Source organism: Otolemur garnettii, unplaced genomic scaffold, assembly GCF_000181295.1.
Source record: "Otolemur garnettii isolate 467f Iridium unplaced genomic scaffold, OtoGar3 scaffold00060, whole genome shotgun sequence".
NCBI classification, from domain to species: domain Eukaryota; kingdom Metazoa; phylum Chordata; class Mammalia; order Primates; family Galagidae; genus Otolemur; species Otolemur garnettii.
Genome location: NW_003852455.1, coordinates 1,189,563 through 1,204,515, shown reverse-complemented (window position 1 = coordinate 1,204,515; position 14,953 = coordinate 1,189,563). Strand labels below are relative to the sequence as shown.

Sequence of the window (14,953 nt, the reverse complement as noted above, 5' to 3'; positions counted from 1 at the left end):
AAAAAAAAAAAAAAAAAAAATTGAGATTTTGAAAGAAATTGCATTAAATCTCTAGATTGCTTTGGTAATAGTTAACATTTTTATAAATTCTTCAATTTCACATAGTATCTTCTCACTTATTTGTTCATATCTTTTTAATGTTTTTATTGCTGTATAATAGAGGTTTGGTACATAGTTTCAGGGTATCTCTGATAATTTAATACATTCGTATAATTTGTAAAGGTCAAATCAGTATACTTGGTATATCCCTCATCTTAAATATTCTTTATGCTGTAACTACTTAAATTCCTCTTTTTTAGCTATTTTGAAATATATTATACATCAGTTCATTGTAAACTATAGTCATCCTAGTTTTGGAGCTGCCTGCTATAGGGAATGCCTGGAATAGATAATTAATGCAATAAAAATAGTAGCAACAAATATCATCATGTCCTAATGTAAAGTAGAAACAAAATAAAAACATTTTCTCTGATATTCCTATATGCATGTGAGTAGGGACTTTGAGCATAACCAAGTAGCCACTGGGGACTAATAGAAATCTAACATTAGGTCTTATTTCTTCTATTACACCAAATATTTCTACTCATTAATTAACTTTTCTTCATCACCCACTCACCCTTCCTGGCCTCTGGTAACCACCAAACTACTATCTTCATAAGATCTACTTTTTTAGCACCCACATCTGAGTGACAACATGTGATATTTGTCATTTTGTGCCTGGCTTTTTCACTTAGTTTGCTGAACATAATTCCAGTTCCATCTATGTTGCTACAGATGACAAGATTTCATTCTTATTAATGGCTGATTAATGTTTCATTGTTTATATGTACCACATTTTTTATCCATTCATATGCTGATGGGTACATAGTTTTATTCTGATTATTGCAAATACTGCTGCAGGTGTAGAACACAAATGCCTTAATCCTGTGTTTGGGTAAATGAGGTGAAGGCTATGTTGATTAGTAGGATGTAAGCACTCCAATTTGTACAAATAATGAACACATTGAATCCCATATGGCATAAATGTATTTATGATCTATGTACAAATGACTTAATAAAAATAAATAAGCAAAAAAAAAACAATAATAAGTAAACATGGCGTACAGATGTCTTTTTTATATATTGATTTCCTTTCTTTTGTACATACAAAGGGTGCCTCCAAAATGTATACACAAGTTAGAGAGGAAAAACCTATTAAAAAACTGTAATACTTAAGTAATGTTTGACTTCTGTAATTATAAGAGGTGCTCAAATGTGACTTGTATTCATCCTTTATTACCAGTATTTGTTGAATATTACAATTTTATTACATTTTTTTTACTTTCTTAAAATATATATATGTTTTCTTAGCACCCTCTGTATATCCAATAGTGGAACTGCTATTTTTAGTTTTTTGAAGAACCTCTATACTATTCTCCATAGTGGCTATACTAATTTAAATTACCATCAACAGCACAGGAGGGTTCCCCTTTCTCTGCATCCTCACCAGCTTCCTTTATTGCCTTTTTGATAAAAGCCATTTTAACTGGGGTGAAATACCTTGTTATAGTTTTGATTTGCATTTCTCTGATGATTAGTGATGTTGAGCATTTTTTCATGTACCTGTTCACCACGTATGATTTTAGGAAATATCTATTCAGATTGTAGATTTTAAGAAATAGCTGTTCAGATTGACTTTGTATCCTGCTTGTTTGCTGTATTCATTTATTAATTATAACAGTATTTTTGTGGAATTTTTAGGATTTTCTACATATAAGGTCATATTATTTGTGAACAAATAATTTTGATTTTTCCTTTCCAATTTGAATGTATCTTCTTTTTCTTTCCCAATTGCTATGACTACAACTTTAATTACTCAACTAGTGTTAAGTTGATGACAAATGCAGAAAGTAGACATTCTTGCCTTGTCTCTAATCTCAGAGAAAAAGCTTTCAGTCTTTCATTATTGAGTACGATTTTTACTATGGATGTTGCATATATGCTTTTTATTGTGTTGACATGATTTCCTTCTAGTCCTAGTTTGTTGAGTGTTTTAATCCTGAGTATGTGTTGCTTTTCATCTGATGTTTTTGTGTTTTTTGCATCAAGTGAGATGATCACGTGGGGTTTTTTTAAGTCCTTCTATTAATACATGATGCATTACCTTGATCAGTAAATCACACTTTGTCATGGTGTATAAACTTTGTAATATGCTGCTAAAGTCATTTAGCCAGTATTTGCTATAATACTAGCAATATGCTAAAGTCATTTTGCTAGTATTTTATTGAGGATTTTTGTATCAGTGTAAATGTATAGAGCATATCACTTTTTTTCCCCCTTTGGTTTGTTTTGTTGTTATTGTTGTTTGGGGTTTTTTTTTGAGACAGAGTCTCACTCAGTCACCCTGAGCTTGAGTGCAATGGTATCACAGCTCACAGCAACCTCAAACTCTTAGGCTCAAGCAATCCTCTTATCTCAGCTTCCCACGTAGCTGGAACTGTAGGCACTCACCACAGTACCCCACTCTTTTTTTCTATTTTTAGTAGAGACAAGGTCTCCCTTTTCTCAGGTTGGTCTTGAAGTCTTGAGCTCAGGAAATCCTCTTGCCTTGGCCTCCCAGAGTGCTACAATTACAGGCATGAGGTACTGTGCCCAGCCAGCATATAGTTTTCTTAACTTGTAGTGTCTTTTGCTGATGGCCTCATGAAATCAGTTTGGAAGTATTCTTGTCTCTTAAATTTTTTTGGAAAATCTTGTGAAGGATTGGTGTTTTTTCTTCTTTACATGGTTGGTAGAAAATACCAGGGAATTCAGCTTAATTAAATTAACCTCTGCTCCTTTGTCAGTTGTGCTGTCAATGTCATATAATTACATCTTAATGTCTTGTATGTCCAAAAACAGAAACTAGTAATTTTTTAATGTACTACATTCTGAAATCATGTAGAGACAAAATATGGAGTTACAAGCCAAAGTTACAGTCATATTACCTTTTAAACTATCAATTATTTTTAGTTAAATACTGATATTGACCTTGATTACTTATTGGCTTTTTTACTTTTACAGTACATTTTTGTAGTAACTTTTAAAAATATGCTAATCTACTAAGTCATGTAGAATACGAAAAGGATTTACACAGCCATTGTTGTTGATGACTACTAGCTTTTGTAATTACCTATGTATTTACCTTTTTGAGATCTTTATTTCTTCCTTTAACTTGGAGTTACTGTGTACTTCCCTTTCATTTACTTCCCTTTCATTTCAGCCTGCAGGTCCCTTAGCACTTCTTTCAGGGCAATTCTAGTGCTAACATACTCCCTTAGGTTTTGTACATCTGGGAATATCTTGATATCTCCCTCACTTTTGAGTGACTGTTTTGCTGGAAATAGAATTCTTAGTTCACAGTTTTCCTTTTTTTAGCTCTTTGAATATATGTTCTTTGCCTTCTGGTCTCCAAAGTTTGTAATAAGAATTCTGCTAACAATCTTACTCATGCTTTCTTTTATGTGATGAGTCTCTTCTCTTGCTGCTTTCAAAAATGTCACCTTTCTTTGGCCTTTTACAGGTTTATTATAATGTATCTCAGGGTGAGTCTCTTTGACTTCACCTTACTTGGAATTCTTTGTCCTTCTTGGATGTTCATAATCATGTCTTTGATTTGTGTCTTAAATTTTACTTGGAATTCATTGATCTTCTTGGATGTTTATAATTATGTCTTTGATTAAATCTAGGAAGGTTGAACCATTGTTTCTTCAAATGTTCTCTGTCTTTTTCTTTTACATTTCTCATGAGACTTACCACAATGTGTAAGTTGGTCTACTTAGAGCTCTGTTCACTTTTTTTAAATCATTTTTTCTTTCTATTCATTAGACTTAATCATTTTTATTGTCCTTTCTTTAAATTCACTAATAAATCTGACTTTGAAACCCTCTGATGAATGTTTCATTTTAATTATTGTCCTTTTCAGCATCAGAATTTTTTTCTTTTTGGGTTTTTTAAATCTCATTATTTCCATTTTGTTTGTGCACCATTTTCTTGACTTTGTTCATCTGTATCTTTTAGCTCTTTGAACATCTTTAAGGCAGTTATTTTGAAGTCTTTGTCTAGTAGATTTGCCACCAAGTTTTATTTTAGGGATTGTTTGTGTTGATTTATTTTTTTTTTCTTTTGAGTGGGTCATACATTCTTGTTTCTTTGTATGTCTGTGATCTTTTTCTGGAAAACTGCATATTTAAACATAATAATGTGTTGATATGGAAATCAGATTCTCACTATTCTCGTAGAATTTCTTTTTTTTATTGTTATTATTTTATTTTTCAGATTCTTAAAGGCTGCCACAGACTAGGTTGATATGTTAATTTATGGTATTTTCTGAGTTAGTGCCTTTCCCTGGGTATGCACAGTGACTTTCTAACTTTCCCCTGTGTGTATGGTTGCTTTTAAATGTCTTGATCTTCAATATCTGATGTCCAATAAGGGGAAAGAGAAAAATGAATTTGGCTTGGAGAGAGTGCCATTTCTGGAAGTCTCTGGAAGTCACTTCAGCCAGAGGGGGAGGCGCTTGTAACAGTGAGGTGATGTGACATCCTCTTTCTTTTGCAAAGAAAGTGACATCCACTTTCTTTTGCATCTCTGTGATCAGAAACAGCACTCAGCAATTACAGTACAGATCTCTGATATTTGTGATAAAGGATCTTTTATTGCCCACCCTTACTCTTGCAAGCTATTTATAAGCAACACTGCACAGCTGCTTGTCACTGGACTGAGGGATGAGAGGATGAGTAGCTGAAGCTGAAAATGACCAAATTAACTGTAATTTACTGTCCAAGCATTTACCTAGGAGTTGCAAGCTTTCAAAAAACTCCAGGGTTCTAAATATTTATGTTATATTCTGCTACCAAAATTCTTGTCTAGGTGGAGAGATGGATTTGGGTGCCTCCCACTGTGCCACCTTCCCAGAATTCATCTCATTTGTTTTCACAATTACTTTAGTCTATCTATAGTGATCACCTCAGGGATAGCATTTAATGCTTAGTGGAATGTGTCTCAAATTAATTTCAAGACGTAGTCTCAGGGGTTCGTGAGTTCAGCATTTAAAAAATAGTTGTTTATAATTTAGTAAGGGACAAAGAAATATTAAATAATCTAATGAAACTTTGATAAATACTGAGAAGGAGAAATAAAATTCACATTATAAAAGGGTATTTTCTAAACTGTTGACTTTGGCCTATTTTAAAATAACTACATCTTAGAATTATTTTAACACAATTTTTAAAATGTAATATTGCTCTCTGAAATTGTCTAAGAAGTCTTCAGTTTATTATAACAGCAGTCATTACAAGAGCCTTTGTTGATGAAATGCATAGAAACAGTGAAAGTAAGTTGGGTGAGCAAAATTAGGTTTCTTAAGTCTTCTTATTTGAGGCCTAGGTCACATTCTTTTTTTTTGTCAAATTCTTTAAGGTTTAAAAACCCATGGTGTTTCACAGTTGCCTTAGTTATTAACCTGTTATAAACTGAGTACTTAATATGATATTTTGTTTTACTTTTTATTATGCAGAATTTTAGAAATACTCAAATGTAGAAAGAATAATGCGGTAACTCCATGTATACTTACTCATCATGAGTTACAGTGATCATCAATTTATCTGTGGTCTTATTTGAACCATAACCCCTCCTACTCTCATCCTCTCATTGTTTTATTTTAAAGTAAACATAACACCTTATATAACTTTTTTATATATTTCAATATTACAAGACTTTTTAGATGATTGCAATCAAAAACTAACTTCTGTACAATGATGAATTGGTTCTGGTAAGCAGCTAATATCGTAAAAATTATTATGTAAACTATATTTTGATAAAAACCAACTTTTTCCACTGTATGTTTGGTAGTAAGTGGGCAGAAAAAACAAAAGGTTTTCTTGCCACAATATTTGAAAAACGTAACTTCTTTTGTAACTTAAAATAGTCTTGTTCTTCCTTGCCTTCCTCCTCTGTAATTGCTTAGGCAGAATAAAGTGAAATACCATTTTTTTAGTGAAATGAAATGTTATCAATTTGAGTAATCTCAATATGCCATTGAGAATTGAATAATTTCAAATACTTGTAAAATCTCAAATGTCTATAAGTTGAGTATCTTTGTTTAAATAACAATCTTACACATAAGAGTTTTTGTTTATTAGGTTGCCTTTCGCAGAATCATTCAAAGGTAGACTATTTATATTCAGTGGTATGGCTGAACATCAAATACTGTAGTTAATATTATATTTCTGTGTAACAAAGTATTACCTACTTATTTTTTTTTCTATCTTTCTTTGGTTTTTTTTTTTGCAGTTTTTGGCTGGGGCTGGGGTTGAACCCACCACCTCCTGCATATGGGGCCGGCACCCTACCACTTTGAGCCACAGGCGCCACCGCCCCTTACCTGCTTATATTTAACCTGCTGCTTTATGTAACCCCAATGCATACTACATGATTTTTTTAAACCATGAAACTGTGTTGTTAAACATTTTATCTATAATTATCCAAACCTAGTACTTTTCTGAAAATAATGTATCATTTGAATATTCACCTTTATAAAAAAGCACATATTTGGAAGAAAATGGGTGTGTTATAATGTTTTCATATGGCTTCTATGTATAATTCTTTAGTTAATTGGAGAACTGTTGATGTTTATAAGCATATCTCCTGAAGTTTGTTTAGAAGATAATTATCTTCTGAAAATGTTGTTTGACTTGGTAATTTTATAATACTACATATGCAGAAGAAATAATTTGGAGAGTATATCACTTTTCTGATACTGTTTTCTTTTGGTATTAATTGAGATGTGTTCTTTAATTTCATCTATGTTATAACTTCTAACTTAATCAGAAATCCACACTTTTTTCAATCCAAATTTTATTAGATGTATGTTATTCTATTTGTTTTTCTTGTCATAAACCATTTTTATTCTGTGAGTGGTCGAGAATAACTGAAAAGCAGTAATGACAGCTGAAAATAATTAGGGGCTTCTACATTAAGATATATTTCTGGCTCGGTGCCTATGGCTCAAGCGGCTAAGGCGCCAGCCATATACACCTGAGCTGACAGGTTCCAATCCAGCCCGGGCCCGCCAAACAACAATGATGGCTGCAGCCAAAAAATATCTGGGCGTTGTGGAGGGCGCCTGTAGTCCCAGCTACTTGGGAGGCGGAGGCAGGAGACTCGCTTGAGCCCAGGAGTTGGAGGTTGCTATGAGCTATGATGCCACAGCATTCTACCCAGGGCGACAGCTTGAGGCTCTATCTCAAAAAAAAAAGATATATTTCTAAGTTTCTAAAAGTTTGCTATTGTGTTTCTATAATGGACTTTTTCTTCATGTTTAAACACTATGCAGTATGGGGAAGAATCTTTTCCTGGATGATAAAATGATTAGAATTTTTTATGAGCTCTGAATGATTTTTAAGCAACCTAGGAAAAGTTGTTATACTGAAGAATATTTGTGGATTTAGTTAAAAAGCTATAGTGAATTTCTTTGGAATTTTTAAGAAAATATGATTGTTTTAACAGAAGTAGCAATTTATTTCTCAAAAACTACAACCTAGTTTTTTCCATTTGTTTCTAGAAACTGGATACATTGTTTAACATAAAACCTCACATAAAATTATAACTTAAAAGTAGCAAGTCTTTCATATGCTTCTAACATTTGTGAGCATGAATGTATTATGTGGCTTTTTTGTTAACACATTTACAATTTTTTCTTTAAAGGCGAATCCTCCTCCAGTACTGGTCAACACAGATAGCTTGGAGACACCAACTTATGTAAGTTCCATTTCCTCTCCATGTTTAAATAATTCTGCTCTTCTTGTTCATGTTTTGATACAGATACAAAGATCACAGCATTTTTTCCACTGATACATTTTACTTAAGATGTTCCATAACTATATACTACTATATACTATAGCTCTAAACTGTTGTAGTTAAATGAAGCGATATTGTCCTGTTTGACTTGCTTTTTCTCCTTTCGTACATAAAGCAGAAATTTTCAAATAGAGATTTACAGTTTTATTTTAAGTTATGATGACTAATTTTCACTAAAGGCTATTTCTGACTAGTGGTCACTTGCACAGTGCCATGTATTCAAAAAGTCATTTAGAAGTCTAATTGAATAACTAGATTTGTAGTAACCAGGTTTGTGTGTGTTCATATGTTAAAATACTTTGTAATCTTAAATTGATGAGTTCTTCTCTCCAAACTTACCTTGTTAAAAAACCCTTCTTTTTCTTAAAGATAAATAGCCAGAACAATAGAATCTTAGCTAACATTTTTCACCCCAAAGGAAAAATATTTGGAGATGTATAATAAATAGTGTTCATTCATTAAATTGAAAGAGTACCTATATATTTTTTTAATTAAATGGTGCGTAATTTTACAGACTGTAAAAATTCTTTTCTTCCCCTATTTGAATTATAATTGATTTTTACTTAGTACTTTATAACATTTTATTTGGCTTTATATTCTGTTTGTATTTATATGAACATGGGTGTTTCAGATATTTGGAGATTTTTGAAAAACTTCAAATAATTAAACTTACTACCAAACAAAAAAGGCTGTTCTACCCTTTTTTCTCAACTCTTGATTTAATATTATCTTTCACATTGATATAGACTACTTAATCAAGCAGAATATGTACTTTTGTTACGTTCTTCACATACTTTGATTTCTCTCTTACTTGTACACTTCATTGAAATTTGTTTTCCATAAGGGCACAGTCAATGATTGAATGTTTTCTTTTTAACACTTTTTCAGCTGAAAGTTTAATATATATGAACTAACAGAGAAAATGATAGTATTTACAAAGAAGATAAACACACACACATTTTAAGGGAAGTGTCTACAAATCCAAAGCAAGATTAACATACTAAGCAACAAACTTAAAAGCTGTAAAATTTCAAGTTTATATGACATATTATTGAAAAAAACATTTTTCCTGGTATAGGGATGTTAGCATCTCCAAGACCACCTTTATGATCGCAAAATCACAAGACTGAGCATATAGTTTGCTTATGGCTAAAATATGTTGTATCTGTATAATAAGTGAGGATCTGCTCTAGATATGCACATCTAGAGCAGTGATTTCAACTGTTGTGTGCCATAGCACACTGGTGTCAACAGTTTTTAATGATCATTATTATTTTCAGAAGAAGTTCAAAGCGCAGTAAGTGTATTCTCTTTTTACTCCTTTATTTTGATCTACATAATTTAAGGTGTGTCTTGGAGGTTTAACTATAGGTTCAAGTATGCCATGAGATAAAAAAGTTTAAAAAATACTGGTCTAGAGAATCTATGCTTACACTTTGTTACAATTTCCTTTTTTTATAAGGGGTTAAACACAGCACTTTTCCCCAAAGCAATGAAAATAACAGTTGCATGTATGCCATATTTCTGCCTAGGAAAGCCTGAAATGGACTTACCACCCAGGTTTTTTCTTGTCAGCTAGTCATATAGACATACACTGTCTAACATGTGCCTAATTTCTGGGCTCCCTAAAAGAAAGCAGATGTTTAGCATAAAATGTATTGTCTCTACAAAATCTAGGGATAATAAACCACGCTATTAATTAGGAAATGGAAGGAACATTCCCCAAAATCCAAGTTCTCTCAGAAGCATCTCTCAGATGCTTTTAGAAATAGCAGCATCAGGCCTGATGCATTAACCCTTTTCTGTATGTAAGCATATAAATTAAATACTAACTCCCCAAACCAAATTTATCAAAGCATAGTACTTTATCATACTTAAAAGAATACTGTATGAAGTGTTTGGGTAGTGTCTCCATTCTTATAGTGTTGCTATAAAAGAATACCTGAGGCTAGATAATTTATAAAGAAAAGAGGTTTATTTGCCTCCTGATTTGGCTGGCTGGAAGATTGGGCCTTTGGTGAAAGCTTCAGGATGTTTCCACCCAAGTTGGAAGGTGAGAGAAAGCCAGCATGTACAGAGATCACATGGTAAAAGAGGAAGGAGACAGACAGGGAGGTGCCAGGCTCTTCTTAACAGTCACCTCTCTTGGGAACCAATAGAACAAGAACTCACTCATTACTATGAGGACAATACCAATTTATTTGTGAGAGATCTGCCCCCATGATCCAAATACCTCCCATTAGATTCTACTTCCAACATTAGGGATCAGATTTCAACATGAACTTTGTGAAATAAACATCAAAACAATAACAGGCAGTAACTATTCTCTATGACTCTTGCAGCATGTAGGCAAAAACATTGGTTTTTTTTGGTAGAACAACTTTAGGCTTTTAGGAGTCTGAGGAATTTCATTCTGAATATATTAAAATATATTTCAGAATAGCTTTTAAACTTATTTCTGTTCCCATCTTTAATTCCCTGATCACTTAATACTTGCTACGTACTGATGAATAAACATCAGAAAAATTGCAGCTACTGCCTTAGAACACATATTTTTTCTGGCTACAATCCTCACACTTCCCAAAATTAAGTAATTAATTGAAAAGCTAATGCATATACATACCGTAGTACAAAATTCAAAAGATGCGAGAGTAAATCCATCCTCCCTCCTGCTCTCAATCATGCAGTTACCCTTGCCTAAAGCAAAAAGTGTTCATAATTTCATGTATGTTCTTATAAACGTTATGTACATGCAGGAGTATCCAAGTATTGTGTCTAAACTTTTAACATTTAATATCAATGCCCTAGCAGTCATCTTGTAGATGTTTTTGTATATATATGTAAGTATAGTCATCCCTCAGTATCCACACAGGGATTCGTTCCAGGAATCCCTTAGATACCAAACCCACAGAATGATCAAGTCCCTTACATAAAATTATATAATATTTGCATATAACCTGTACACATCTTCTCATATATTTTAAATCATCTCTAGCTTATTTGTAATACTTAATATAATCTAAATGCTGCATACATAGTTGTTAGACTGTATTTTTATATACATTATGTTTTATTGTTGTATTTTATTAGTGGATCTTTTCCCATCACATAATTTTTATCCAGTGGTTGGATGTGGAACCTGCAGTTATGGAGGGCCAATTGTACATAATTAGAATATATACACATAAATAGAATTGCTTAGTAAGTGTGTTAATTTTTAGATTTGATCATTATTGCCAAATTGCATTTCAGAAAGTTTTACCTATTTATACTTAAACAAAAATGTAGGCTCAGCGCCTGTGGCTCAAGTGGCTAAAGCGCCAGCCACATACACCTAAGGTGGCTGATTCGAATCCAGCCCAGGCCCACCAAACAATAATGACGGCTGCAACCAAAAATAGCCAGACGCTGTGGCAGGTGCCTGTGGTCCCAGCTACTTGGGAGGCTGAGGCAGGAACTCGCTTGAGCCCAGGAGTTGGAGGTTGCTGTGAGCTATGATGCCACAGCACTCTACCCAGGGGGAGAGATTGAGGCTCTGTCTCAAAAAAAATAAAATAAAATAAAATAAAATAAAATAAATTATACCAATATATTTTTACCCTATGCTGTCACTAAGATAGTATATTAATAAACTTTTTGATCTTTTGATATCATAATGTCTAAAAATGTGCTAGTTTGTTTTAATGTACTTCTGTTACTACTCATCTTTTTCTGCCTTTTCTCCTTAAAAAAATTTTATCTTGAAATATTCACATATATAGTGTTCATACTCTTAAAGTATACAATTCATTGGTTTGTAGTTTATTCCCCACCTTATACCATTATCACCACTTTCTAATTCTTTATCTCTCCATAAAAAAACCATTTGCCCTTTAGCAATCACTTCCCATTCTGCTCTATGCCCAGAATCTGGCAACCACTAATCTATTTTAAGTAACTACGGATTTGTTTATTCTGAACATTTCTTATAAAGAGAATATATAATACATGAACTTTTGTATTTGGATTCTTTCATCTAGCCTTATGTTTTCAAGGTTCATCCATGTTGAGATAGGTATTAGTAATCCGTCCCTTTTTATAGCCAATATATTTTATTGTATAGATATACTACATTTTGTGTACCTGCTCATCAGTTAATGTACATTTGAGTAGTGTCTACTTCTTAGTGATTATGACTGATGCGAATGTGAACATCACAAGTTTTGTGTGGATATATGTTTTCATTTATCTTTGTATATTCCTAGGACTGGGTGACACTGTTTAATCTGAAAGGGAACTGCCAGACTGTTTCCAGGGTCACTGTACCATTTTACCTTCCTATCAGCAATGTAAAAGGTTTCATTTTATCCACATCATCATCAATCTTGTTATTCCTCACTAATGATGTTATAGTCTTTTTGATTATAGCCATCTTAGTAAGAAGTGATAGCTCATGGCTTTGACTTACATTTCTCTAATGAAGTTGAACATCTTTTTATATGCTTAATACCATTTGCATATCTTTGGTTTAGATCCCTTGCCCATTTTTAATTGGATTATTTGTCTTTTATTAGTGCTTTGAAAGGAGTTCTTTATATATTCTGGATACAGGTTTTTTTTATCAGATATGTTTAACAAATGTTGTCTTCCATTCTGTAGATTATATATTTCCACTTTGTTAATAATTTCCTCTGAAATATAAATGTTCAATTTATGTTTTGTCTTTTTTTGTATTGTATCTAAGAAACCGTTGCCTACTGCAATGTAACAAATCTTTACACTTAAATTTTCGTGTAACAGTTTTACAGTTTTAGCTCTTAACATTTTGATCTTTTATTCATTTTGAGTTATTTTTTGTATAGTGTGAGGTAGAGATCCAACTTCATTCTTTTGTATTTGGATATCCAGTTTGCCTATCACTATTTGTTAAAAAGACTATTCTTTCTACATTGAAGGGTATTGGCACCCATCTAGAAAATAAATTAATGATAAATATACAGGTTTATTTCATTAATTCCTTTCAATAGTATTTTGTAATTTTCCATGTATAAGTCTTGTGCTTTTGTTAAATTTATTTCTATTTTTTTCTTTTGATGCTATAAGTGGAATTGTTTATTCCTTATTTTTAGATTTTTTTTTATTGCTTTTAATAGAAGGGGTGAGCGCAAACATCCTTGTTTTGTTTCTGATCCTTAGGAGAAAGTTTTCAGTCTTGTGCCATTAAATATGACATATTATACTCATTTTTAAGTATTAATTTGTATTATAATTTTATTGGTATTGAGTTTGATTCTCTCTCCCTTCATCCCTGTTCTATCCTTAAATAGAAAAACATTAAGGAGAAGCAAAATTAAAGACAAAAATTCTTAATGGTTCCAGAAGAGAGAAAGAAATGAAGTAATGTGTTCATAAAGTTCCCATCCTTTCCCGTGCCTTTGTTTAGCTTAAGACAGTCCATGAAGACTAAGGTTAGGAAAATTCATTCAGTTGGACTTTGATAGGTTTGTTACATAATAAAAGCTTCAGTTTTTCCACATGTAATGTAATTGATAGCTACAGTAGTCTATAATCAACCTGAGTTCATTATTTAGGAAAAACTTAAACTCTTTAGGGGTTATTTACATTTGATTATGTTCATTTTTCGTTAGGAAGAACATTTCTTTCTTCTAATACTTTTTTATTTTTAGATTCTTACTTTGTGATGGTGTAGGCTTTGGGGTTTTTAATTGCCTGAGATTATGCATTAATATGAATGATGAGTCATGTGAATCTTCATAGATAAAATCTTGAATTTTGTTATGTTACTCTGTAGTTAGAAAGATGTTACTGAATTGAACCTAAACAGTAGGAAATTAATAAATTAGGCTTCTTTTTATCTTCCCTTGGACAAATCTTCATTCATGTTACTATCTTTCATGTAATAAGATTTGTCCTGTTTGAATATGTTAGTATTGGGTAGTTGGAAAATTAAATATAAAATCCTTGGGCCAACAAGAGACTGAGGTTATCTATACTATAAATTTTTCTCTACTTCTTTATGGCCTGTATGTACCATACTTAAAGTCAGTTGTATTAAAAAAAAAAAAACCAACAATGTAACAGGTTAGCACTAAATCGAATTCCACTAGTGCTTAATAGCAGCAACCAGTTGGAAATAATGAATATATTAATTATGCTAACAAAAATGTGAAATACCTAACAGCAAAAAAGGAATGTATAGAGTTGCTAATAAAAAATCTATAAAACTTTACCAAGTAACATGTAAGAATACTTAAGTAGAGAACAGATTGTGATGCTAGGCAGGAAAATAATGTAAAGATCTTCATTTTCCCCAGCCTAATCTGGAAATTTGGTATAAAACCAATCATAACCCCCAAAAAGGTAGGGAAGGGAAGGGGGAGAAGAGGGAGAAAGAGAAAAAGAGAAAATAGATGCTTATTTTGGAGGAGTAGAGTTGAGCATACTGGAATGATTCAGTTAGAACTGTACCTCCAGTAAAGTAGCCACTAGCTACATGTTGCTATTTAAATTTAAACTGGTTAAAATTCAGTAAAATTTAATGCTTAAATTCCATTCTGTGATATGATACATCACATTTGTTGATGTTCATAGTTGAACCATTTTTACCACTGAGGAATAAATATCATTTGATCATGGTAAATGGTCCTTTTAATATGCTTTGAATTTGATTTGCCTAGTATTTTGTTGAGGATTTTTTAATCTATGCTCCTCAGAAATATTGGTCTATAATTTTCAGAGTGTCTTTCTCTAGCTTTGATATCATGATAATGCCAGCCTTGTAAGGTGAGTTTTGACAAGTTTGAGAAGAGTTTGGAATTTCCTCTTTAATTTTTTAGAAGAGTTTGGGAAGAATTAGTAGTAGTTCTTCTATAAATAGCAGATAAGATTCAGTCATGAACCACCATACCCTGGGCTTTTCTTTGATCGATATTTTTGATTTTTTGGTTTAATCTCCTTACTCTCACTGTTGGTCTGTTCAGAGTGTCTGTTTAGAATTCAGTCTAGGTAGTTTTTGGTTGTAGGAATTCATCTATTTCTTCTAGGTTATCCAGTTTGTTGACATTTAATTGTTTAT

At 32.3% G+C, this 14,953-nt stretch overlaps 1 protein-coding gene across 6 annotated transcripts in view; it reads left to right on the top strand.

Moving 5' to 3' along the window:
- DLG1 (discs large MAGUK scaffold protein 1) overlaps positions 1-14,953 on the top strand; it is a 322,247-nt gene that overhangs the window by 178,132 nt on the left and 129,162 nt on the right. For all 6 annotated transcript variants that reach the window (XM_023514828.1, XM_023514827.1, XM_023514826.1 and 3 more), the window contains one exon: positions 7,726-7,779. In XM_023514828.1, the coding sequence (XP_023370596.1) occupies positions 7,726-7,779 (54 nt within the window). The remainder of the gene's footprint in view (positions 1-7,725; positions 7,780-14,953) is intronic.